This window comes from Venustampulla echinocandica, assembly GCF_003357145.1.
Source record: "Venustampulla echinocandica strain BP 5553 chromosome Unknown scaffold_2, whole genome shotgun sequence".
Lineage (NCBI taxonomy): Eukaryota > Fungi > Ascomycota > Leotiomycetes > Helotiales > Pleuroascaceae > Venustampulla > Venustampulla echinocandica.
Window position 1 is genome coordinate 865,313 of NW_022474207.1, and position 24,577 is coordinate 889,889.

At 50.4% G+C, this 24,577-nt stretch overlaps 10 protein-coding genes across 10 annotated transcripts in view; 3 read left to right on the forward strand and 7 right to left on the reverse strand.

Annotated features, from left to right (window-relative positions):
• Positions 1 to 3,118, reverse strand: part of BP5553_04638 (putative phosphoenolpyruvate carboxykinase) — a gene marked incomplete at both ends in the record, with an annotated part of 3,310 nt that extends 192 nt beyond the window's left edge. Inside the window, 6 exons of the mRNA XM_032013261.1 lie at positions 22 to 401; positions 451 to 1,523; positions 1,980 to 2,007; positions 2,065 to 2,237; positions 2,311 to 2,386; positions 2,502 to 3,118. Coding sequence (XP_031869861.1) covers positions 22 to 401; positions 451 to 1,523; positions 1,980 to 2,007; positions 2,065 to 2,237; positions 2,311 to 2,386; positions 2,502 to 3,118 — 2,347 coding nt within the window. The remainder of the gene's footprint in view (positions 1 to 21; positions 402 to 450; positions 1,524 to 1,979; positions 2,008 to 2,064; positions 2,238 to 2,310; positions 2,387 to 2,501) is intronic.
• A 1,519-nt stretch (positions 3,119 to 4,637) lies between these two features.
• On the reverse strand, positions 4,638 to 5,507 carry BP5553_04639 (uncharacterized protein; the record flags this gene model as incomplete). Its single annotated transcript, XM_032013262.1, has 1 exon — positions 4,638 to 5,507. One exon carries the CDS (start codon positions 5,505 to 5,507, stop codon positions 4,638 to 4,640), a length of 870 nt encoding a protein of 289 aa, XP_031869862.1.
• A 430-nt stretch (positions 5,508 to 5,937) lies between these two features.
• Positions 5,938 to 6,923, reverse strand: BP5553_04640 (Uncharacterized protein; the record flags this gene model as incomplete). Its single annotated transcript, XM_032013263.1, has 2 exons — positions 5,938 to 6,711; positions 6,774 to 6,923. 2 exons carry the CDS (start codon positions 6,921 to 6,923, stop codon positions 5,938 to 5,940), a joined length of 924 nt encoding a protein of 307 aa, XP_031869863.1.
• Positions 6,924 to 8,109: 1,186 nt separating this feature from the next.
• BP5553_04641 (uncharacterized protein) lies at positions 8,110 to 8,793 on the forward strand (the record flags this gene model as incomplete). Its single annotated transcript, XM_032013264.1, has 1 exon — positions 8,110 to 8,793. One exon carries the CDS (start codon positions 8,110 to 8,112, stop codon positions 8,791 to 8,793), a length of 684 nt encoding a protein of 227 aa, XP_031869864.1.
• A 531-nt stretch (positions 8,794 to 9,324) lies between these two features.
• BP5553_04642 (uncharacterized protein) lies at positions 9,325 to 12,082 on the reverse strand (the record flags this gene model as incomplete). The annotated part of the gene is made up of 2 exons (XM_032013265.1): positions 9,325 to 11,222; positions 11,287 to 12,082. 2 exons carry the CDS (start codon positions 12,080 to 12,082, stop codon positions 9,325 to 9,327), a joined length of 2,694 nt encoding a protein of 897 aa, XP_031869865.1.
• Positions 12,083 to 13,126: 1,044 nt separating this feature from the next.
• On the forward strand, positions 13,127 to 14,300 carry BP5553_04643 (Ribosomal protein S5 2-like protein; the record flags this gene model as incomplete). The annotated part of the gene is made up of 2 exons (XM_032013266.1): positions 13,127 to 14,030; positions 14,083 to 14,300. The coding sequence occupies 2 exons, from the start codon at positions 13,127 to 13,129 to the stop codon at positions 14,298 to 14,300; spliced, it is 1,122 nt and encodes a 373-aa protein (XP_031869866.1).
• A 347-nt stretch (positions 14,301 to 14,647) lies between these two features.
• Positions 14,648 to 15,030, reverse strand: BP5553_04644 (Uncharacterized protein; the record flags this gene model as incomplete). The annotated part of the gene is made up of 2 exons (XM_032013267.1): positions 14,648 to 14,833; positions 14,914 to 15,030. 2 exons carry the CDS (start codon positions 15,028 to 15,030, stop codon positions 14,648 to 14,650), a joined length of 303 nt encoding a protein of 100 aa, XP_031869867.1.
• Positions 15,031 to 15,452: 422 nt separating this feature from the next.
• On the reverse strand, positions 15,453 to 17,414 carry BP5553_04645 (Zn2 DNA-binding protein; the record flags this gene model as incomplete). The annotated part of the gene is made up of 3 exons (XM_032013268.1): positions 15,453 to 15,960; positions 16,010 to 16,290; positions 16,338 to 17,414. The coding sequence occupies 3 exons, from the start codon at positions 17,412 to 17,414 to the stop codon at positions 15,453 to 15,455; spliced, it is 1,866 nt and encodes a 621-aa protein (XP_031869868.1).
• Positions 17,415 to 20,423: 3,009 nt separating this feature from the next.
• On the forward strand, positions 20,424 to 22,553 carry BP5553_04646 (p-loop containing nucleoside triphosphate hydrolase protein; the record flags this gene model as incomplete). The annotated part of the gene is made up of 5 exons (XM_032013269.1): positions 20,424 to 20,646; positions 20,696 to 20,936; positions 20,989 to 21,247; positions 21,303 to 21,981; positions 22,033 to 22,553. 5 exons carry the CDS (start codon positions 20,424 to 20,426, stop codon positions 22,551 to 22,553), a joined length of 1,923 nt encoding a protein of 640 aa, XP_031869869.1.
• Positions 22,554 to 23,068: 515 nt separating this feature from the next.
• Positions 23,069 to 24,487, reverse strand: BP5553_04647 (uncharacterized protein; the record flags this gene model as incomplete). Its single annotated transcript, XM_032013270.1, has 1 exon — positions 23,069 to 24,487. The coding sequence occupies one exon, from the start codon at positions 24,485 to 24,487 to the stop codon at positions 23,069 to 23,071; it is 1,419 nt and encodes a 472-aa protein (XP_031869870.1).
• Between the last annotated feature and the right edge of the window lie 90 nt (positions 24,488 to 24,577).

The window sequence follows — 24,577 nt, forward strand, 5'->3', positions numbered from 1 at the left end:
CGGCCTTGATTTCTGGGCCACCATTGGTCTCTGGGGCGGCCTTGATTTCTGGGCCACCATTGGTCTCTGGGGCGGCCTTGATTTCTGGGCTAGCATTGGTTTCTGGGACGTCCTTGATTTCTGGGCCAACATTGATTTCTGGGCCGGCCTTGATGACGTCTGCCGTCGCCTCGTCCGCGTACTTCTTGAAGTTCTCCACAAACAAGCCTCCGAGTTTCGTCACCTCTTGTCTAAAGCTATCATTTCCGGCGGTCCACGCGTTCCTTGGGTTCAGCAGTTCTGATGGGACGCCAGGGCAGGTCTTGGGCACAGCAAGGTTGAATGTCTCGTAGTTTTCATACTCGACCTTCGCAAGCTCTCCCGAGTGGATGCCATCTAGAATGGCACGTGTGTATTTCAGCCTATTTATTGTTAGTAAAGTTTGTGACTTGCAAATAAAGGAGAACTTACGGGCAACGCTTGCCGCCGGTGGAGGCACCAGCACCAACCCATCCAGTGTTCAACAACCAAGCATTGGCCTTGTGTTGCTCAATCTTCTCAGCCAACATCTTGGCGTAGCGCATAGGATGCAGAGCCAAGAAAGGTTGTGCGAAGCACGATGAGAAGGTAGCTTGTGGTTCTGTGACACCATCTTCGGTACCGGCCATCTTCGAGGTGTAGCCCGAAATGAAATGGAACATCGTCTGGGCAGAGTTAAGCTTGGAGATGGGTGGGAGGACACCACGGGCATCGCAGGTGAGGAGAATGATGTTGGTTGGGTGGTTTTCTGAGATGCAGGGAATCTTGGCGTTCTGAATATATTCAATGGGATACGCGCAGCGAGTGTTCTCGGTGAGCGTCGCGTCGTCGAAGTCTACATCACGGGTTTCTACGTTGAACACCACGTTTTCGAGGACGGAGCCGAACTTGATGGCGTTGAAAATATCGGGTTCCTTCTCGGCGGATAGCCCGAGGCACTTTGCGTAGCAGCCGCCTTCGATGTTGAAGACGCCGCGCTCAGTCCAGCAGTGCTCGTCGTCACCAATCAAGGCGCGGTTAGGGTCAGCTGACAGTGTGGTCTTGCCAGTGCCAGACAGGCCGAAGAAGACAGTCACATCGCCGTTCTTGCCCTCGTTGGCGGAGGAGTGCAGCGTGAGGACGTTGTGCTTCACGGGCATCTCGTAGAAGAGAACGGTGAAGACGCCCTTCTTCATCTCGCCAGCGTACTCGGTTCCAAGAATCACCATCTCCTTCTCAGCAAAGTTGATGGCAACCGAGGTTCCCGAGGTCATGCCCTCTGTGTATCTGTTTGCAGGGAAGGAGCCGGCATTGTAAATGGTGTAGTCGGGGTGGAAATGCTCCAGCTCACTTCGATTAGGGCGGATAAGCATGTTGCGCATGAAGAGCGCGTGGTAGGCGCGGGCACACACGACCCGGACCTTGATGCGGTATTTCTCGTCCCATCCTGCGAAGCCGTCGACGACGTAGATGCGATTCCGCGTGTTCAGGTAATCGATCGCACGTTCGCGGTTGATTCTCCAGACCTGGACGGGAAACAGTCAGCATTCAATATTCATGGCGAAGTAATAACATGACTCGATGGTGGTCCCCGACTGGCTGGGGCTAAGCCGAGGTATGCCGACACGTGATGTGGGGAAGGGCTGCAGTGCCGAGACAATGACATAATAGTGCGTCAAGCGAACGCCGAGGGCAAAATTGCGGGGTTATTGGCTGGTGATGAGATGAACTGAACTTCCTAGTGTGACGTAGGCCACATGAGGAGAAAGGGAATGGGAAAGAGACATAGCCGCGGGTAGGAGGGGGATTTTCGTTGTCGGGGGAGAGAGGAAAATGGACGGAAATGCAATGCCGCAAACAGATGTTGAACCAAGTGCTACTTGCTCTCGTGCGTGGAATGTGGGAAAAATTAATCCCTGCTACAAACGGATGTCCTCGTAGTTGTAGGATATGGAACAAACGGAAAAACCATTCGAGCTTACCTCAGGTGTCATTGGCTTGTTAACGGGTCTAGATCGATGTCAGCTTCTGAAATGGAACTGAAGGGATCAAGATATCGGCACATACCCCCACCAGATCTCGTTTTCTGAGCTGGGCTCCTTGACGATACGTTTATCTAAAGGTGATCGACCGGTCTTCGCCCCGGAGTATGCTGTGAGGGCACCAGTTGAGGTAATAGCAGAGCCAGTTTCGTAGACGAGGGCATCTTCGTAGAGGGCAGCGACACTTGGATTGGGGACCTGTCCGAGATAAGACGTTAGCAGCGGCCACGGGAGATATGGGAATGGGACGAGTGGGCTCTGGCTGGCTTACAATGGCTACACGGTCATAATCGATGTCTGCCGTCTGATGAAGCTCCTCTTCGAGCTCGGTATGCTCCCGGACCGGCCTGCGAGACGAGTTAGCAGACTGCTCTCCCTTTTTTACTTTCGGTCGAGCACCACTTGGTAGCCCTGGCCTCGATCATCTATACATCTAGACAGGCTTCACGGGGGGGAACGTACTGGACCCCACCGGGGTGGAGGGCGGTCTTGTTGACGGTATTGATGGTGACCATGTTTCTGAGCGAGGTGGAGTGGTAGTTGGAGGTTCGAGCAGCAAGAATCTTGGATTTGGGGCCGATCTGGCGAGGGTCGGGATAAGGAGATGAAGATCTCTCGACGGGGTCAGCCGCGTTATTTAAAGGAGGAGCCATGTCGGCTGTAGAGCTGAGGTTTCGGGTGTAAACGTAGATGGGATTGCGGTTCTGGCGGTGGCGCTGATGATGCTGGTTCGTTTGGGAAGTCTGGAGCTGGATACGGGATTTGGATGGTGGAGAAGGGGGAAGGGGACGGAGGAGGCTAGCGCTGCTAGGGGCTGTAAGAGCTCTAGCGGCTGGAGTGGAGAGATTCGCCCCCATTGCCGCACGCTGATTCGTCAGAAGGAGGCAGGCCGAGGAAGTCAACAATGGCCGTGGACGAGGGAACGCGGTGGCAGAGCCTGCGAACCTGCGGATGGGCGAATCAGCGGCAGCTCCCGGCCCAGGAGCTGGCGATCGAGGCCGCCTGAAGCAGCCGGCCGAAAACAACACGGGGCTCCGAGGGAGCAGCATCGGGGAGATGCGGAATGTGCTGGTGGGCATGGCGGTGCTCGCTGCTCTATTACACAATTATCGTCATCGGCCAGAGTCCAGCCATGCCAGAGGCCAGACGAGGCAGCGTTGTGGGGGACCCGAACCCGGTGGTGCATGCGAGCACGACAGACACCAGGGAAGTTGTGTAAGTACTGTGCATGTACCTAGTCCCTGGGGAACTACAGCTACACGCGGTAATGGGAAGGAGACAGCGAGAGAAGAGGGATCGGGATAAGGACAACGAGAAGAAGACGGCGAAGGTGAAGACGACGACGACGACGACGACAATGAAGGGACGTCGTTGCCCGCCAATCCGGCGAAGCCATACATGTACCTTCCATGTACCTCCTTATCAGGCTCACTCACTCACAGTCGCCGCAACTGACAGATCTGGCAGCAAGCACGTACTCACTGGGCCGCCTGCAGCACGTTGCATTTAGCCCCCGTCGCAGGGCCAGGCAGGCAGGAACATATACAGAACATATACAGAACATATATAGAACATATGTAGAACATATATAGAACATATATAGAACATACAAGCCATCGAGAAAGATACCAGCGACATTTCAGGTTAGGCATCTATGACTGCGGCTCCTCCGGGGGGTCTGGATGAGGGGTCTTGTTTGTCGATAACGACGATAAAGGGCGCCCGGTTATCTTTGCAGCGCAGCGCAGTACTGCACAGTATGCTGACCATCAACGATCTCGATAATGGCTGTGGCTGTGGCGCTGGCTCTGGCACCTGCACCTGCACCTGCACCTGGATCTGGCTATGGCCGGATGCGACTCTGATCGCCCCACATATTCCTGTTGATTGTTGACTTGTTAACCCGATACTTTGCTTGGCCACCCGTCAGCCGAGCCGAAGGAGCCTTGGGCCGACAGAGGCAGAGGCAGGCGCGCAGAGAAGCAAAGTACTAATACTTTGGTAGTGCAGCCGCAGAAATGACGCAGAGACAGGCAGAACGAGAGGCAGAAAAACAGAGTATCGGTCCCTAGGCAAGGTACGTACCTGCTTCCATGGTAGTAGACCCTTCACATGCCAAACTTCCGTACGGCCGCCGGTACTCCTCGTATAATATCGGTCCAGGTATCGGTATCGGAATGCCCTGGTCCTCTAGAAGTGCAGCATCCAGGCAATCTTATCACAGTAATCTACCACGACCCGGCAAATCCCGTGTTGTCCAGGAGACTCCTTCCTTGAGGGATGCACAACGATAATAGGCAGGTGGGCAAGGAATTGATCGTGAGTTAGGGGATTCGCGGTGAGAACCCAGGAGGGATGTCCTAGCAGTGGTGTTTCAGATTCCCACATACCTGGTATCACGTGGGACCTCGACATCCGTAGACCTCGGGAGAAGACTTTTCCGTGTCCCGCCACCGCTAATCGCACACTGCAACTCTTATCTAACGCCTCCCCCTAATCCTAATCCAGAATATCGCCTTTTTTTTTATGTACTATCTATCTAAGAGACTCAAATATAAACTGCATCCTAACTGCAAACTATATCCAATTAATATATCCTCACGTGTCACGAAAGACACTCCTGAATTGAACGCTTGAATCATTGTTATCAGCGACAAAGATTGCAGGCAGATAAACGAAACTTACAAAGGAGTACCTGATACCATGGTAAAATGATCGAGCTAAAAGCAACATCTGAGCCTCCTCATCTTCCGTCAGCTTCTCCATCCGCTCCATCAAAGTTAGCTCATAGTCCCCATGACTGTGCTGCATAACTTTCAGGAGGCAGACTTCGAAGAACCTTGGGTAAAAGCCCGCCGAAGCCCAGTCCACGAGACACACCGAGCCATCCTCCAACCAGATAATGTTTCGCGGAGCAAGATCCAGATGACACAAGACTAAGGGAAACTCTTCGAGGGCTAGTTTGGACTCGACGTCTGGTAGCCTGAAGTTCAACCAGCGCTCCATTTGTTTAACGGTTTTGAAGGCTGGCTCCCCATTTTCTTCCCAAAGTAGCCCGCGCGACACACCCGTTTGCAGTGGGCCAGGGCGCTGGCTCTGTATAGTTGAAAAGTATGACAGGATCTTTACGATCTGGTTTATCTGGCGACTATGCGCTGATTCAAAGACCTGTCCGTGGACAAATTCCATAACCAGAAATCCATTTGGGGGCAATGCGTCGTTCTCAGACCAAGTGAAATAGCGATATAACTGTGGTACGCGAACGATGCTGCTATCGAGTAGCTCGAATGCCTTTCTTTGGTTGTCGGCCTCCTCAGCTGAAACGCCCCGGCCAAATTTGACGACTACTTCCTCTGACAGTTTTACTACAAGATTCCCATAGAGGGCTCCGCCAACAATTTCGCGATTCGGATCGAGGCAATGTTGAACGATATCTGAGTTGCTTAAGTTGTCGTGCTCAAATGTCATCTTTTCAGAGTAGGACTCGGCTAGGAGGTATTTCTAGGTACTTCCATACTTATCCGGTTCAGAGAACTTCTGTTTGCGAAAAGTTCGAGCAATTTCAGTTTTTGCATTGTCTGAGGTCAACCAGATTACCGAGTGCCGTAACACAATCAGTTAGCAAATAGTCGAGTATGGGAGGATGGTTTTCCGAACTCATAGAGACCAACCACCGATCAGGCGGCAGTGGGAGGGAGGGGTGGGAGATTTGTGGGGCGGCCCTAGGCCAACGGGCACAGGCAGCAAAGCAAACAAAACACCACAAAGCACTTGGCACTACGTAACTATGCATACGTCAATCCAGTTGGGTCGTCTTCTAGTAAGTTACGTTCAAATTCCTCTATCCAGCTTCCCTTCTACCACTCGGTAGCGTTTAAGGTTGCCCCCCCCCGTTTATCTAATTCAACCACAGTTCTGTCACCCTACTTAGGCCATCCTTCAACCACGGCATCTCCAAAGTGGCACTCCCATCGAAACCATGCTCGCCGGGCTCCACACGGAGATCAATCTTCCCTGCCCCAAACTTCCCCCTCACAGCATCTGCGAACTCGACGCTCCCCTCCACCGGCACCGCCGAATCTTCCTTTCCATGTATAATCAACAGATGCGGCATATCATCCACGGTCTCCAAAACCTTCCGCAGGGCCAACTTCTCATCTGCCCCATAGAATTCAGCAAACCGATCCTGTTGAGCTATCGATAACACAATCGGCATCCTCTCCGGTGGATTCGCAGATGTCACTATCTTCCCCGGCTCAATGGCCGCCAAAAACCCGTCCAGGACAACGGGCGGTATTGTGGGAGCTCCCATGATTGACACCGTCCGCTTTCTGCCAATGTCGATGAAGGGATAGGTTGCTATGATTGCCTTTATGAATCCATGAGGTAGGATAAACCCGGACTGGATGGCAAGGCTTCCGCCCGCGCTTTCGCCGTATGCGATGACCTTTGTCAGATCTGCATTAATACCAGCTTTGACCTGGGATAAGTGCCTCTCCAGCCCGCCGCCTCGCGCCCATGCCCAGAAATCTTTTAAGTCTTCCAGGATATCGAGGCCGGTGGATTCGGGTATTAGACGGTAATCGGCGCAGACTATTATGGCTGATTGTTTAAAGGCGTAGTCTAATGCCCAATCGGGGAACCAGTCTGGGTATAAACTTGCGCCAGTCACCTGGTGTTTTATTAGTATGAGAGACTCGCGCAGGTCTTATTTTTGGGGGGGAGTAAACCTACGAAGAAACCGCCATGGAACTTGGCGATAATGGGATATTTGCCCTCGGAGATGCCCTTGGGCACCAAGACAAACGCCGAGATATTAGTCTTATTCACGACTTTATAAGCCACCTCGGAAATGTCAAAGTTGACATATTTGGGGGAATCCATCTCTTTCTGCTCCCTGCTTACTATGCTTATTTGGTCTTGAGATTAGAAAACGAGGGATATAATGTAAACTGTGTGCGGTGCTGTGCTGTGCTATGCTGCAAATCTGCGCTGCGCTTCCCCAAACCAAGGATGATGAACAATAAACAATAATACTACGACGATACCAGGCGCCAAGAACACTGGGCACCCCTTTGATATATACCTCAATACTGCGTACTGCGCACATGAAGCTGTTCCTGCAGCTTGGCGGTGTTACCGTATCTCCATGGGCCACACGGCATTAAAGCCGCGGAGAAGAAGCCAACCGCAATCCAGCAACGGGGGGCGCCCCTTACCTAAGACGACGAGGCTGGCGCCCATCACCTGACCTAGCCGCGTAGCCGTTGGGCAGCGTTAGCCTTATCCAAGGCCCATAAATGCCGCACTATTGAGCTATAATAGCGGATAAGGGGGAGTCTGCCAATGCTTCCATGACGCTGCTGACGTTGCGGGACCTGTCACGGGTGTCATCTGCCCCTTCCATCGACCTTCCATGAGCCGCAATCCTTCGTTGCCTGAGGGCGACGATCCCTTAGGGGGAGAGGGGGGAGGGAGCCTACGGAGTAAGGGGCAGCGAATGCGAGGGATGCACCATAATACAACCCAGAACTTGGGCGCCGTGTTTCCGGATCCCCCAGCGAATCAACGCGGGATGTTGGTTCACGCAGCAGTCAGCCCTATAGGGAGGACTCCCGACACACACGAAACCACACGAAAGAGCACGAAATGCACTTTATTATTCCCGTTACACGAACACCACGTGCCCCGGACTTGCCCGACTCGCTGGGGCTGTCCATCAGGCATCAGTAGGGCAGATGTGTCAGTGCCAGTATTAATACCGCAAAACCTGGAGAATCTGGGGATGGGAATTGTGTCCAGACTGGAGATATATGCTAGGACTAAACGGAGATACTACGTCCCACAACTCGATCTCCATCCACGGCCCCATAGATAGCACTCTGTTTGGCTGTTCGCTGACGCGGTGAGCACCCATTGGCACGATCCCTTTTCAGCTCTCCGCAACGACGAATCTTGGCCCCCAGCTGGCCCTCTTGGAGTCTCCAGTGCTGCCTTCGTATATATATGCTCGTACGTGCTGCTGCGTCGACCCAACATCCTCATCCAAACCCCGCATCACCAACAGAGCATGTCCTCGACCACCACCACCACAACCACATCCACCGCACCGATGGCATCGCACGCATCACGAACCAGAACCATGCCATTAACAATCTCGACCTCTGCTCCCGATTATTCGGGAGCGGTACCTGCGGACGGCGCACACAACCAATCACCAACCCGTCAGCGCTCAGCACTGCCACCGCCCTACCCGCACCGCACCGCCAGCAACCCCACTTCCCCAGATCCGCACCCTGACCGGTACCAATATCAGTCGCAGTATGAATATGAATACCAGTACGCCGACTCGCCCAGATCCTCCACTTCGACTACCGCCTCCCCTATCGCCACAAACACAACCTCAAACACATCCACCAGCTACCAAAGCGTGACCGGCCACCGCCGCAACCCGTCCTCGCGGCGCTCCACCGAACCACCCCCCTCCGCACCCCCCTCCAAGAGTCTCCGCTTCCTCCCAAGCAGCAAGCATGAGAGCGGGAATTCCAGCCCACGGAGCCCAACGAGCCCGGGGACGCCACGGAGCTCAACGGCCATGAACAGGAGACATTCACACGAGCCACGGCGGAATCTGCACACGGAGTGCGGACGACACAGCGACGCGTGGCTCTTCGGCGGGTTCTCAGTAAGCGGCGCCGTGAAGAAGATGTGGAGCAAGGACCGAGAGAGGGGGGATGGGAGAGGGGACGAGTAAGGGTGCGTCAAGAAGGGGGGGGGAGGCATAATGTGATGTTTTTGGTTATGAAAACATACCTACGGCATGGATGGATGAATGACCTGGATGAAATTTGCTTGAATTTTTGGCCGTGAAATTATATATAGCTGATGATACCCCCACAAATCACACATACGACGTGAAAGCAAGCAAGCGAGTTAAGGAGCCGGAAATCTATTTATTCATTTATTTATTTTAGGGCAGAGAGATATTTAACTACTTGTAAGATTTTTCAAGAATGCAGATAATGAGAATATTACTAGTTTGATGGCTATTTCATACCAGTTAGTGATGCGCTTTGTGATGTTAAATGCTTATGGGTGAGGAGGATGCTGGAGATGCTACTAGAGCTAGCCTTTCATCATAGCCCTTCTACTACTCTAAATAGTAGCATGGACTAGGTACACGAGCTTAAGAAAAAAGACAAGCTTCTCATTACACATAAGATCATAATATATATCACCCCCGTACTTCTAAAGAGCCAACAACTATATCTCTCCCAAGATCAATCTAAACAATATCCACAACCTCCGCACTGCCCTCCAGAAACCCCAAGGCAGGCCCCCCTTCGACGGTCAAAGAGAACTTCGTGAAGGTAGCTACTTTCTCGTATTTCCCATCGTCGGTCTTGCCTATTACTATGCCGGAGAGAACTGCTCTGTTGGAGCTATCTAGTTTGTTTTTAACCATTTCTTTTCGCTCGTCGTCGGTTACCACTTTCTTGTCTTCGGATTCGGGTTTGGCGTTAGATTCAGCATCCTTTTCAACGTCCTCCTCATCCCCATCCCTCCCGACCCTCGCCCACAACACCAACAATTTAGCCCCCACCGGTGCTACCCACTCCGAGTCCCCACCGACCTTCCCCCCATCCTGCGGCAACAACCCCATACTCTCTTGCAGCCAGTCCGTCCCAACACCGCTCGGGGGTGGCATACCATAAACACCCCTAAGATAACTACTCAAACCATCCTCTCCCCCCTTTCCGCCATCCATACTCAAAACCGGTCCCCGAATCACAAGCCTACACCCCTCCTCCTCCACCTCCCCATAGACATTATCTTCCCCTTCATACTTCAACCCCGTACCTACATCAAGCACCTCTGCCACCCCCCTCATCCTCACATCCCTCAAATCCGGCATCCACTCCCAATATAGATCGTTATCGACGCTTGCCCAGCTCCACGTGGGCGCGCGCCATTGTGAGGGTTTGAAAAGTTTGAGGTTGGGGTACGTACTCCACATTAACTCGCGGAGAAGCTGCGAGCGCCAGTGTCCGGCGAGGTAGGTGTCTCCAGAGAGGTTGGCGAACTCGGTGGCCAGACCGGCGATGGCGGGAAGCTTGTCGGGGGCGTAGGTGAGGGCGCGGCGGGAGAACATGCGTAGCGAGTGGTACCAGATTTGGAGCAGGGAGGTGATATCTTTGTCTTTTGTTGGCGCTGCTCCTTGGGTTGGAGGATTCTTATCTATATCTTCACTTGCGGGACCGTTGGGGTCCTTTTCGGAACTGGTAGAGGTAACAATAAGGGTTGCGTCCGACGACTCGGTATCAACATCCCTCAAAGCCAGCTGTATCCTCCGATGATCACTCGCATTCCGATCCCCGCTCCAGTCCTCCACGCCCCCATCCGCAGCTTGCTTGCTATGACACTGCCACACTAGACGACTCCCATACATCAGCACCCTTGGGCTCAACAGCTGCTCCTGCAGCGTCCATGATCTTCTTGACACCGGTTCCCAGGAAAGTAAATGCGGGGTGTCTTCGCAGAAATACATAGTTCCTACTACCGCTTCCTTGCTGTTGGGATCTTCGTCATCAACGGGGAAGAAGTAGGGCATGCTGAGGAGATTCTTGGAGAGGCCCAGACCAGGGTGTTTCTCACACTCGTGACGCGTGTGAAGGAAGCCGTCGGATGCGGAGCCGCCGGCTGCGCAGATGGTTGCGTGTGCGTTCTTGTAGTATGCTGCCATCTTGGGTATTTCATCCGCTTTGTCTTCAGGCGAGTCTTGTATGATACAGAGGGAGTCAATCCATATGTACTCCAACCCTAGTTTGGCCGTCAGGATCACGGCATCTTGAAGTGTTTGCGGGAGTTCAGAGGTTTGGAAACCGGCTGTGACATGAGAGAAGGTAGCCAGGGTTGTTGTGAAGCTTTGGGACTCGCCCCAGCAGTACGACAGCGCGGTATAAGGGGCAGGGTTGTCTTGGGATGAGGTGTAGAGAGAAAGATTTTCGGCATCGGGGGAGATTTTAAGGATCCGTTTTGGGAGAGGGGTGGGGGTTGGCGAGGGGCATTCAGAGTGGTTGTGAAGACAGTCGTTGATCCATGTTTTTGCCTGGTTTATACTTGCTTCAGAAGCAGGGTCGGGGTTGATAGGTCTTCCTTTGATGAACTGGGCTGCTGGATCATCTGGTTGTTGTATATCAGAGCTATCGTCTTGAAATATCCTCGTAGAGATAGGGGAAATACATACCTTTAGTAGTGCAAATTTCGAGTATAATTGAAGTAGAGTGCCTCAAAAGCTCTGACGCTGCCTTCTGACTTATCACCTCCCTCGACTGCGCCGAAATCTTAATCCTCGAAACCCTCCTCTCCTCCGGCACGTAATCAATCGGCTCAACGACCATCCCAAGTCCCGCCCCCGGATTCTTCCCACAAAACTCTCTCAGTTTCGAAATCGCTTTTTCCGTAGCCTCAGTCACCTGGCTCAAATCCCCAGCCGCACAGCACGCAATATCATTGTTCAGCTCCAGGACCCCGAAGACGAGCAACCCGCTGCGGAAAAAGAATTTCACGGCCATGAAGGTACAAAAGGTACAACGTGCTTCGGTTGCTTCCACGAGCGCTAAGAGATCCAGTGACCACCGTATAATGGGGGTTTGGTTAGGTTTCAGAGGGAGTTTGCTAGAGAAAATACTGAGGTCTCTACTGATGGTGAAACAGCAGGGGCAGTAGACGGCCTTTTCTTTGAAAACCGAGAGCTCTTCGTCTGATAGCGTTTGTGTGTACAAGGCGTATAATTTTGCCGGGTCGCGACTCCATCCTGGGTGAGTTTTCGGCGTGGGCTTGTTGGGCGCCAGGGGTTTGGCAGGAGTTTCATCCTCTATGTCGTTCTCTTTGTCGTTATTTTCTGCATCTGTATGTGCACTTTCATCGATTGTAGGTTCCTGTACTTCCGTGACCACTGGCTGATCTGGCCGATCTGGCCGCTGCTCAGATGGTAGAACACCGGACGAGCTGTCTCCTTCAGAAGTGGGATCGGAAGACATCTTTGATTGTAGTTTTGGAATGATATGCGATGGCCGTGGTGTTGCTGTAGCCGAAGCTGACCCCGGGATAGCTTGATTCCCTGTGAAATTGCAGCCACGTGTTGTACAAAGACCGACGTATTCAACTTTACCGTTCGTATACTCTCTATAAAACACCAAGAGATGGTGGTATACAAATTGTTGTCACGGTTGATCTCCCTGTATTTTAAATAAACATGTAAGTAATTGTTTAGCTAGCACCGGCTGTTACGATTCTAGTAGCAATCCAATATCGCAATATGACAATTGTTGCGTCGCCATCTCGACGTGGTTTTATGAATATTTTAAAAAGAGAGAAAATGATAACGTCTGATTCATAAACGAATTACTAGGAAAGATGCTTAAGGGATAAGACCATATATTTTAGCCACTAGAGTAAAAAGAGACATTATATTTATGAAAAATATGTATTAAAGAGAGAATCTATATGAATGATGACATGCTTTGTTTTTCTTTGATATAAGTTTCTCGCGATTCTAGGGATTGATCTTGAAATATTCGTGGGGAATTGGGCGCCTGGCCTGTATCTTGGTTGAGTATATATCTACGTTATGTATATAGATACAAAAGGTTGGACTCTCCAGATTTATACTTTGAGGTAACAATGGTGCCAGAGGTTGCCAGAGGTTGGGGTTTGTTTGGAAGTGCTTCGCGTACCTATGTAGTCGTCAGGCTATTCTGCTTCTGGCTAGACTTACGGGCTGAGCCGAAAAGCTTCACGTGACTACATGCATCGTCGTTCCATTGGATCTCAAAAAGTCATTTGTCTGCTCTGTGTCGCGTACCTGAGCAAAATCAGCAGCAACACTAACACTGCGCCATTGAGCTGGTGCTGGAAGATCCTATACTCCAGGAGGGATGAGTGTCTCACGGCCAGCACGATGTCTGCTCTCCGGCCCGTCCATACCAACTCTGCGGCCACGAGTACGATGCCGCACCTTCCACACCTCCCCTAGTCTCTGCGAAAGACGAAGACCGAAGCATCCCAATATTAAAGCCTCCGATATGGGCCTCATCACATCCCAAAAGCAGTCTCGAGAGCTGTTCAAGCCTTATGATCAAGAGACGAAGGAGGCCCTTGCTAAGAGGTACACGCCGGAGCAAATTCGTGCCATCGAAGCTGGAGAACAGGCAATCGATCCCCAGGACTTGAATGAACGGGGCGTCATACGTACGGATTGGGGGAGTCTGCCATACCTTGACGATTTCAGTGTCATCCGGCCGTCCATAGACAGGAAGCCTAGATCGGAGGCACCGGTAGATCCCAATATGAGGCTGATGACCGAGAAGGAGATGGTGGATGAGATGCGCAAATATGACATGAAGATCATGAAAGAACACCCGACAGCACCTGATTTTAATTTCGAAGATGAGGCAAGTCGCAGTACGGTCCGCCCAAATCGGATTGACATGTTCCGAGCAATAGACGAAACTCCAGAGTTTATAGGGAGTAATGGGCCCGTCGTGAGCGAAAGCGCGCTTGCGCCAGGCGTTCGCATGGACTTCGAGGCTGCTATGGATGATTCCGAATCGAGCAAGGAGAAAGATGCCGAAGAAGACGAGAGAGATCCAGATGGAGTATTTGATCGCCTTCGGAAACAAACTGGCCTCACTTTGGATCAGATCCGAAGCTATCAGGTTAAGGTCCTGGTCCGACATCGTGTTGTGAATCAAACCCGATTGGGCAAGATCCAAAGCCAGTACTGTCTCGCAATTGCTGGAAATGGGAATGGAAGATTAGGGCTTGGTGAGGCGAAGGGCCAGGAACCCGAGGACACGCAGGTCAACGCCCGGATCCAAGCTATCAAGAACATGCAGCCAATACCGCGATATGAGGAGCGCACTATCTTTGGGGAAGTAGAGGGGAAGGTATCTGCCGCGGAGGTTACGCTTATGGCCAGACCACCAGGTTTGTCCAACCTATCGTATGAAATATGTTATAGGAGCTAATATTATTCTAGGATTCGGCTTACGCTGCCAGCACCTTATCTTTGAAATGGCGAGAGCTGCAGGAATCCAAGACCTGTCCGCAAAGGTTCCACGATCCCGAAACAAGATGAATACGGTAAAAGCCACATACCAGGCGCTCATGAAGCAACGGATTCCGGACGAGGTCGCGCGGGGGATGGGGAAGAAGTTGGTTGATGTACGGAAGGTATATTATGGAGGCCGTGTATAATCTTGTATATATATCTTTCGAAGCTCTCAGATGTACTTGTACTAGTACCCGTGGCCGTTGCATAGATGGGCGTATCATAACATGAAGCATAGCCAAAGTATTTCCTGACAATCAATCGCTGCCCCCTCCATATTTGGTGTAGGTTGGGTATCTTAATCCTCCAAACGCCGTGGTATGCCCTTTCCCATCCCGTATCTGCAAAGCCGTAGTTCATTCCACCATCTCTCTGCCTTCTTTGCTAGCCGACCCAGCGCTCTCCAAAACCATATATCGCTCCCGTCCATTTGTCGTCCAGCTGTTCAAGTACTTCGTAGCTAGCTCGATGTCCATGTCGTATCGCTCACCGCTCACCGTTCGCCCTCCGCACCATCTCCTCCCTGGTCCCCAGAATAAATCTCCTGCTGCAACACGATACTATAAACACTGGCCTTCAACAATGTGAATACCAAACTCGTCTTGCGTTCCAATTGTCTCAGACCGTCTAAGACCTCAGCTGTAGGTCTGCCCGCCATGTTGTCTAGCAGAGCTGCCAACTACGCTTTCATATTAGTTATCATTCTTGACTTTGTCACTAGGGTAAGATATTAAAGAGATATACACATGGGGAATATACCCTCTTCATGTTCTCGGATAGTCGTTCGTACTCGTCCAAAACATCTTGTTCTAGTGGGGTGAGATCTTCGCTTGGGGTTGAGGAACGGAGGGCTGTGGTGGTGTCTGTGGGGTCCATACTGATGGGAATTGGAGGGGGAGCTTAGAGTGAAAGGTCTATCGAAGGGATCGGCAAATAGCTGGGTAAAGACTTGAGAGCGGGTGGCCCTGATAATCAAATGAGCGACGCGCCTGGATATGCTCCGGTGAAGTCGCGTTCCATCGCAGATTGAACAGCGGGGCATGTTACACGTGACGACAACACCACCAACATCAGAGTCACTCACGCAGAACGAAATAATAATAAATCGAAATAGAACTCGAAAACATCATCGTAAGTATCCCATATGTTATTTTATGATTCGTAAGAGCGTTAATTATGGCGATATAAATGTAGACCGTCCTTTCCCCCGGTTCAGCTTATACACAAGATTTGTAACCCAGAACCAACTCCCATTTCATAACCCAAAATTGTCCCTACCATCCTAAATGCCCTCAATCCTATGATAGCAATTGCAATTCATCCATAATATTTTGATCTTCAACCATGCTCCTCATCACCTCATCTTGAGACGAAATATTGGACCAGTACCCTACCTCAGCAGCGTGTTTCTTCGCAGCGAAGATCTCTTGTGCAACGCCCTTAACTTGGCCAAATGCCTTCCCAGCAGAAGGCCAGACTTGCCACAAAGTTTTCAATGCCCCTATGTTGAGACGCAATTGTTGCTTGAGATCATCGTCCTGTATGAATGACATGAGGGCAGACCAGCAGGAAAGATGCACAATGGAGCCGAGTGTAACAACGCAAGTAAAGAAATGGGTGTGCCGAACTAGGGGAACCGGGATGGTGATGAGTTTGGAGATATCTTGGGCTGCCTGGACGGTTTTGGCAGCGTGGATATTGTACGTTTCGCCTGGTACGATTTGCTTATGCGGAGCACAAGAAGTGACATCCTTGGCTATACTAGAGTCCAACTCTGAATGTTCCCGGTGGAGGAGAACGGTGGTCCTGCTTCGGGATTAGAACTAGTACTCGTGCGGAAAAGGATTATACTAACGCTTCTGTAATCATGTGTGCCTGGAATAACATCTCGTCGAGCTGGCCGTCGCTACTGATGCATTCCTTCTTGGTGACGGGCAGATGTAGCCTCCAGTTTACAAGGTAAGCATCAATTCTCAGAACAGCAGCTGCGTCAGGCAGTGTCACCTGCCGGGATGCAAGAACTCTGCCGAGATTTCGAAGTGCGGCTATTCTGTAAGTAAAACTGGAATAGCTGAAATCCCGGCCATCGAAGGACTCGTCATCGAAGTCCTCCAATGAGTGTCCTTGCGGGATAAACTACGGCAGTCAGTATGGCAACACTCAAGAGAGAAGGTACTTCGTACCCCGGATGCATATTCCCTCTCCTCGCAAGGTAGGAGAACGTCGGCCGGCATGTCTTTAAGCCGAAACGAGCTTTTCTGGTGAACCCCCGCAATCATTCCATCGACTATATATAACTCCCACCATGTTCGGCGCCAGCTCTCCTCAAGAACGTCCGAGCCACTGTTGCTCAAAAGCGCGAATTCACGCTTGTTCATCCCGAGTTCCAAGGCAAGATCCTGAGCATCTACTAGGATCTGCAAAGCCTTTTCTTGGTAAGTGTAACCATCAAGACCAATTGCAAGGATCAACATTGCCTGGACCCTATAGCCGTCCCGGGGACAGTCCGCTTGGTATATAGAACGTTCTGCCTCAAGGCCAAGGGCCGTAGTTGGTGCGCCTGAAGTATAAAACGAACCGACATATCGCATTGCTGCCAGGAGATGGTCAAGTGGCTTCTCCTTCCTCAAGGCCATGAATTGGGCCCGAGGAAGGACAAAGGGATGTGCGGGATGGAAGTGGTAGAAGAAAGCCTCGATACATCTCTCTCTCAGGTCCAATCCGGACGGAAGGGGCTTAGACGCCAGGTCTTGATTGACCTCGAAGATCGGGAGATCGATAGGGCGAGGGAGGGTCTGCAGACGTTGGTCTGGAGGTGTAGCTAGACCACTTGGAACGTGCGGGCCTCTTGGGGCGTTTGGATTAACAAGTGGACATGTCGCCGCAGAGCCAGCAGCTTTCTGGGCTCCGTTCTTTCGCGGCCCCTTGAAGCCGCGTCGGCTCCTCACGAAAACGCATTCCAGGCCGTTGGAAGAGCAGCGGGTGCAGGGACTCAGGCCATCACACTTCAGATGTTTGGAACGGCATTGTACGCATGCCGACGGCACGGTCATGCGTTCCTTATCCTTATCCTTATTCTGTTCTGAGGAGGATATCGAGAGCTGTCTCTCGTCTCGAGTGCCGGGCGGTTGGTCTGAGCTCGGGGAACGCGTAGCGGAGGAGGGTGTCTGTAGAGGGCTGGAGGACTCCATGGAGACGGTTGAATTGGAGGCAGCGCTCCGCATGGTGGAGGGGCTCGTAGAGCTCGCCGACCAAGACATGATGACCTGATGTTAACGTGGGTTTTGGAGTTGGATTGAGGCAAAGTGTGGGCGTCGTGTACCACCCTGCAGATGACAACAAATGATACCAAGTTGTGTTGGCAAGCGAGGTCCCCGGAAACCCGGGCGTTTGATATTATGTTTTTGATATTGCCGCTGGCTGGACACCTTCGGGGTACTATGTCCGCACCCGCTAGGGATTTCTTTAGGGGCCGTTTGCCTGTTGAGATTGAATAATAAGCAAGATGGGCTCTGAAACGTGGTTGGCGAGGTTGGCAAAGGATACGGGTTGGCAGCCTCAGGCCAGAAAGTACAATTCCGCCACTCACATGAAACCCAACTACGACGGATGTACTGTACCTATAGGTACTACAACCTCTATTTATGTAGATTCATTATGTCGACAGCCAAACTCTTTATCGTCCCGTTCTCTTTCATTGCAGCGACAACGATGCCGTAGGACATGAGCTCAGTATCTGTCGGCGCCTTGAGATGAGCCCATCTCTCGGGCTTTCCATTTCAGGGCAATGTGGTAAGTTTGAAGTTACGGGATTGGATGGCACACACACATGCCGCCTATTATATGAGCTAATAAGGGAGTATTCCGGGGGTATTCAAAATTGTCAGGAGCGTCAAACTCCGCGGTTCTCTTAAGGCATACTATACTGTACCTATGTACGTGAAGGTGCGCTTGTTGTGGCCTTAAGGCTTGCCAAGTCATTCACACAGGTGAGTGCTAGCCTGTAGTTGATATTTGGAACTTTGGTACAATGGTGCGTATTGGAGCCTGTCACCTATCTAGGGATTTTACTAATGCGATGTCATAGATCTGGATCCTGTTCGAAGGCAGCGAATTTTAGAAGGTTGAATATTCTTCTTGGTCAAGATGATGGGCGAGCGAGCGCATCATACGGATATGATTGCCTTACTAGGCGCCTTCCCCGGAACATCTCCTTAATCAAGAGAAACAGTTGAGTGAGGTCAAATGCATTGTTGGGCCCTCCTTTTACAATTTAAGAAGGCAAACTTTGGTCAACCACTCGCGAGTACCACGGAGGACCTTTATTTGAGCCGAGTGTGAGCATCCTCAAGGCTAATAAATCACACTACGAGCGGCAGAAAATACTCGCCCTTCAATTTTATGCAGGTTTATCCACACATATTCAATTCCGACGCTATCGGCCTAAAGAAGTCGGTCCTCTCTTTAGAAGGGGAAGATAACCAATTGTTCCTTGATTTCGTGAGGCTGATTCCTCCATAATTTCTAGAAGACGAACAGAATGCGGAGGAGCTCGTCGAGCATCCTTGACTGGCTTATAACCAGAAAATGTGACACTTTTTTCAATCGAGATTCAAGAGAATACTTACGTTTAACAACTCCTTGAGCGAGATAAAGCTTAGGCTGAAATGGGCTAGGATCTAAGGTCCACTGGGGGGTTTCCGTTTGGGGGAGGTGGGAGAAAACTTTGGTGAGATTGCATAATTAAGGGTGCATTCTGACTGCGAGGCGTAGTATCACTGCGTTATTTTGAAACTCTTAGCACCAATGAGGTTGATACTTTTGGATATACAGCACAACCTTCATCCCGACAGCTATTCTCACCCATACGGATTCGCATTCTAGGCTCCCATCTCATATTTCCATATTTCCAGCATTGTTAGGACCATGGGCTTGACTGATATCTCGAGCAAGGCTCGACTTGCCATTCCTCTACCCCCAACGTCTTCTTAACCATCACAGCAAGGTAGCACGGGAAAACGGGTGGCTGCTGGCCTGCCGGCGCTATGTAACATACTATGGGACCGAAAGTGACTATTATTTTGGAGGGGTCTGGGTAGGACAGCTCCTTCTAGAGTTCCAGGTCGTCGCACCCGGAATATCAAGAGCTGATGGGACGAGTGGCACGTTACTCTAGCGCATGCGGAGCGGGCAGCGGTCAAATATGCCGACTGGAATTAGAACACAAGTGTTCGTTCCCTAGTTGAGAAACCGATGTTTTGACCTGTTGGAATTGAGTTGGTTTACTTCGTATTTATTGATGACATGAGGCGCAGTGGCGTTGAGGGTTGCATTGGGCTGAAGTTAAAATCCAGCTCCGACAAGCCGTTGAACCCGCACTCGCCGACCTCTCGCCGACCTCGCTTGGGCAGCCCTACGGCGTTTAAATTATTAGGCATGGCCGAGACTCCAACTCTTCGTAATCACTTCCAATGGTATTCCTCTCGCTCTGACTTGGGGCCAAAAACATGACGCACTGCTTTCATAACCCGGGGACCTGACGAGGTGGGTTGGGGTCAGGCCGAGGTGCCAGGTGGTAACTGGGTTCCATCCGGGGACTATCTGAGGTTGATGGTGTGTGCGCCGGCATCTGTTTCTCTAGGGGACACAAACATGCAGCTTTGAGCTCAGGCAGCTATATTGCTTTCCTAGGAGGAAAATCTCAGGGCGGAATATGGGTAGGCGATGTCTACATTTCTTAAGCACGACGTATACAACTGGCGGAGAGCAGTTGAAACCTATTGTTTTGATTTACATATCTTCGCAGCAGTTTTTCTTTGCACACGTTACCTTTTGACTCAATCTATGGTTGAAATTTGGATCTTGCCGTTGGGTTTTAATTGGAGGGTTGCATGACTTGCTTTGTCTTCCGCGCTCATTCAGTTCTTCCCTGACGCCACTCCAGCCTATTGAGTCGGCCTCTTCTTACTTCGTTTGGCCTTACCATGCGCCACCCGAACCCTTGGGTAAGCTCTTTCCATATCCCCTGCAGGATTCAAGTATACAGAAGAGCTTTCAAATATCGCCGTTCTGGGCCACATTTAATACTAGCCTTAACTCGCATGTCGGCGACCACCTGTCAGCTGATCCATCTCGTGCAGAAGAGCCAGACCGTTATATAATGAATTTGTTTCCACTCTAGTTAGATATCAGATAATTTTCTATCCAAGGCATTTATCTGTTCCACTCAATTTATACTGTGGTTTTGAAATACGAGGGAAGCCAAAGCCATGGATTCTCAAACTCACTCCTCCTCTATGGAAGAGTGCGGCAGGAATCCGCCACAAGATGCCTTCTCTGTCGATATTGAATCCAAGGCTGTGACCGACACTCACCTGATGAATTACACAGTCCAGAATTTTGTCTGGAGTGGAGTTACTGTCACAGTTAACGACAATAAGACCGGACAACCGAAGGCGATCCTTGACAACATAGACGGGCTCGTCGAGGCAGGTATGGTATTCCCCTCTTGGAACAGGCTTGTTTACTTATTACATATCAGGGGAAATGTGTGCCTTGATGGGTCCTAGTGGCTGTGGAAAGACCACGCTGCTCAATGTTCTCGCACGCCGAGATGCAGCAGCTAGTGCAAAGGTGGAAGGGGCTCCATTAATCAATGGAAATCACCCTACCCTCCAGAACTTCCGGCGATTGACTTCCTACGTTGAGCAGGAGGATGCTCTCATCGGATCCTTGACAGTGAAAGAGACCATGCACTTTGCTGCACGTCTGGCTCACAAGAAGTAAGCCATGCTGACCTCTATCATATCCGACGCCATACTTACATGTGTACAGTTCTTTAAGCAAGACGGAGCGCATCAGCCGCATTAATGCGTTACTAGAATCCTTTGGTCTCAAAGCCCAAGAAAACAATATTGTTGGCACGCCAATTAGAAAAGGCATAAGTGGTGGGCAGAAACGACGCCTCAGTGTCGCCAGTCAACTCATCACCGCTCCAAAGATATTGTTCCTGGACGAGCCAACAAGTGGTTTGGACTCCGCTGCAAGTTTCGAGGTTATGTCCTTTGTTAAGGATATTGCAAAAACGAATAATGTATGGTTTCTAGAATTAACATGGCAATATGGCTCCTTTGCTAACTAAGGCGTAGCTGATCGTAATTGCGAGTATACATCAGCCATCAACTACCACCTTCGGACTTTTCGATAAACTTATTCTCCTTTCCCAGGGAAAGACACAATACTTCGGTGCGGTTGGAGGGATCGATCAACACTTCGCATCTCTTGGGTTTCCCATGCCGACACATACCAATCCTGCCGAGTTCATCCTCGAACTGATAAACATCGATTTTGCCACTGATCAAGCCGAAGCAGAGGCTCGTCTCCAAACCATCCAAAACGGGTGGTCAGAGTCTTCCGGGGCAGCAGAATTAAGCACCATGATCGACTCCGCTTCCCAGCCTACCGATCTCTTACCTCCCACGAAGCCGTCAACGCGCACCTTCTTCGTTGTGTTATCAACTTTAGTACATCGGTCTTTTGTCAAGAGTTATCGCGATGTGGTGGCTTACGGAATTCGAATTGCCATGTATCTCGGCCTGGCTATCATGATGGGCACTGTCTGGCTTAGACTAGATGCCGATCAAAGTTCTATCCAGCCATTTATCAACGCTATCTTCTTCGGTGGAGCATTCATGTCGTTTATGGCGGTGGCATACGTGCCTAGTTTTCTCGAGGATCGTGCAACGTTTGTGAAAGAGCGGGCAAATGGTCTATATGGCCCTTCGGCATTTATGCTATCTAATTTCATCATTGGCCTTCCATATCTCTGTTTGTTCTCCCACTCCTCCATTATATATAGCTTTTACTGATAATTTGCAGTCCTCATTACGATACTATTCTCGGTAGTTGTTTATTGGCTATCCAACTTCAACCCTACAGCCACTGCATTCTTCACATGGATCATGTGGCTGTTCCTCGACTTGGTGGCCGCCGAATCTCTCGTCGTGCTCATGTCGTCACTCTTCCCCAATTTTGTCGTCAGTTTGGCACTCACAGCCTTCGCGAACGGACTCTGGATGTCGGTTAATGGGTTCATGGTTCCACCTCACATCTTGAACGTCTTTTGGAGATATGTGTTTCACTATATTGATTATCAGTCCTATGTCTTTCAAGGCATGATGGTCAACGAGTTTGAGGACCGCAGTTACAGCTGCGGTACAGACTGCAATTGCATGTATCAGACCGAACTTGCGTCTCAATGCCGTGTCGCTGGCACTGCTGTCCTTGATCAATATGGATTTAAGACTGGGCGGACTGGAAAGTGGGTTGGCATTCTCATTGGGATCATAGCAGTGTATCGATTACTTGGGCTCCTTGTTCTAGTGCTCAGGAAGAAGTGAGACACATAAATTAAAGTTTAATTAGGATAATTCAATTTGTATTTGTACGAACCATGACCGGCTGCCAGCCTTATTTGCCTCTAGAGCTCGGTTTCGATTGAATAAAATATACTCAAATATTTAGGAGCTGGTAAGATGGGAGTTTGTGTAGTTGCTCATAGTGCCCGTAATACATCCTATATATTCAGCATACGTGTTCCACAATGGCCAGTTCTGATTGGGTAGTCCGTAGAGCAGGGCGGTAGAGATTATATATGTATGTCACAAATCGTTCTTGGGTTATTTGCAGCTATAATCATATAATCCAGTAGTACATTAATATCTTCAAGACAAAAAACTTGATTCTCCCTCAACACACCACACACCACACACAAGATACAATATATAGAAATGGAATAAGCGGTACAGTACATCAGAAGCTACACAATCTTTCAGTCGCCGCTCGTTTTCGGCTAGCTTCTGCTTGCCAACCCCGTTTTCAAAGTTAAGCTGAGCGACGTTCTTTGGTCTCCCACTCATTCTTCCGTCTTATGTGTAGATGACTTGTCATTCTCCCTCCCGATATTGGGAACATCCTTTCTCATATAGCGATTTGTCGGAACCTTGAGGCGAGTCATTGGAGGAGAAATAATATCGGCCTGCATTGGTTCGGGCTCCACGTCGTAGATTGTAACAGGATAGCTCATCCTGGGCTCCAAAATGGGAGTGACCTGCTTTTTTGTCTCCTGATCGAAAAATTGGCGCTGCATTGCAGCAACCTGCTTTTGAGCCGCCTCTAAATCCTCCCTATTTCTTTTCTGAAACATCTTGTGCTCAGCTATGGAATCGGGTTGTTCATCTATAGTTGCTGTGGCAAGTTCAATAATTTGGCCATTGACTCTAGCAAGTCGATTTTGAAGTGCCTGAATGGTTTCCCGTATCTTGCTGCGCTGAGCCTCAAGATCGGAGCGCTCATCTGTAGCGGCCGTGGGAAGTTCCATAATTTGGACGTCTTGCTCTAGGAATTGATCAAAGAAGCTGCGGATATCGGTATGGAGCGCCTTAAGATCTTGTGATTTTTGGGCGCTCTCGCGGTCTCTTTGAAGTGTTGCCAGTTGCGATTTCAACTCCACAACTTCCGCCTGGAGTGATTTCTCTGTCTGTTCGAGTTTCCTGATATGGACATCCTGTTTGTACAAATCCTGAAGAAATTGATCCTGAAGCTTGGTAGCCCGCAAGCTCAGTTCTTTTTCCTTATCCAATATCCGGTCCCTCTGACAAACTTCCCCCTTTAGATGGCGGATTTCAGCTTCCAGTGTCTGTACTTGCTCAGGTCGAGGATTGCGCGAGGACTGTGGCTGGCTGCCCAACACTTGGTGGGCCCCTGCCTGCTGGATTCCTGGCCTTTGGCTCGATAGGCCGTAGAAGTAGCTAGATGATGATACGACGGGGGTGGTCAGTTCTGCCCTTGCTGCGCTTGTGCACGTGTCCGTGGGACGACCCAAGGTCCTGTTTATTCTCTGAACCCAATCTTCCTCATCCCTCTTAGTGGCGCGAGCAGCAGCTTCCTGTTTCCGTATCGCTGCTGTAATACTAGATGTAAGGGTCGATACTGGAACTTGATGGGGTACCGGAGTTTGAACTGGGTCTGGCGATTTCGTAGTCTCAGTTCGCTGAGGGGTGCTGGGCTTGTAAACTGGAATTCGAGAGGGCATGGAAGTTTTAACAAGGTCTGGCGATCCATTTGATTCAGTCGGCTCGATCTCTCTTTCCTTTCCTTTGAAGCTGCTAGCCTGGTAGTCACCTGGAATCGCATCATAATCATTGAAGCAGTCCATTTCGTAACTGTCTTCAGAGTCACTGGAATAGAACACTTCGTCGTAATGCTTATTAGATTTTCTGTTGGTGGCTTCTTGTGGTTTGGTTTCTGATAGAGATGATGCCTTGGTGTCCATGGTTTTAGACTGCTTGATGTGGTATGGGGGGATGTTAGAGGAGAGGAACTCTGAAGGGTGAAAGTTAAAAGTTTGAAGATAAAATTTGGA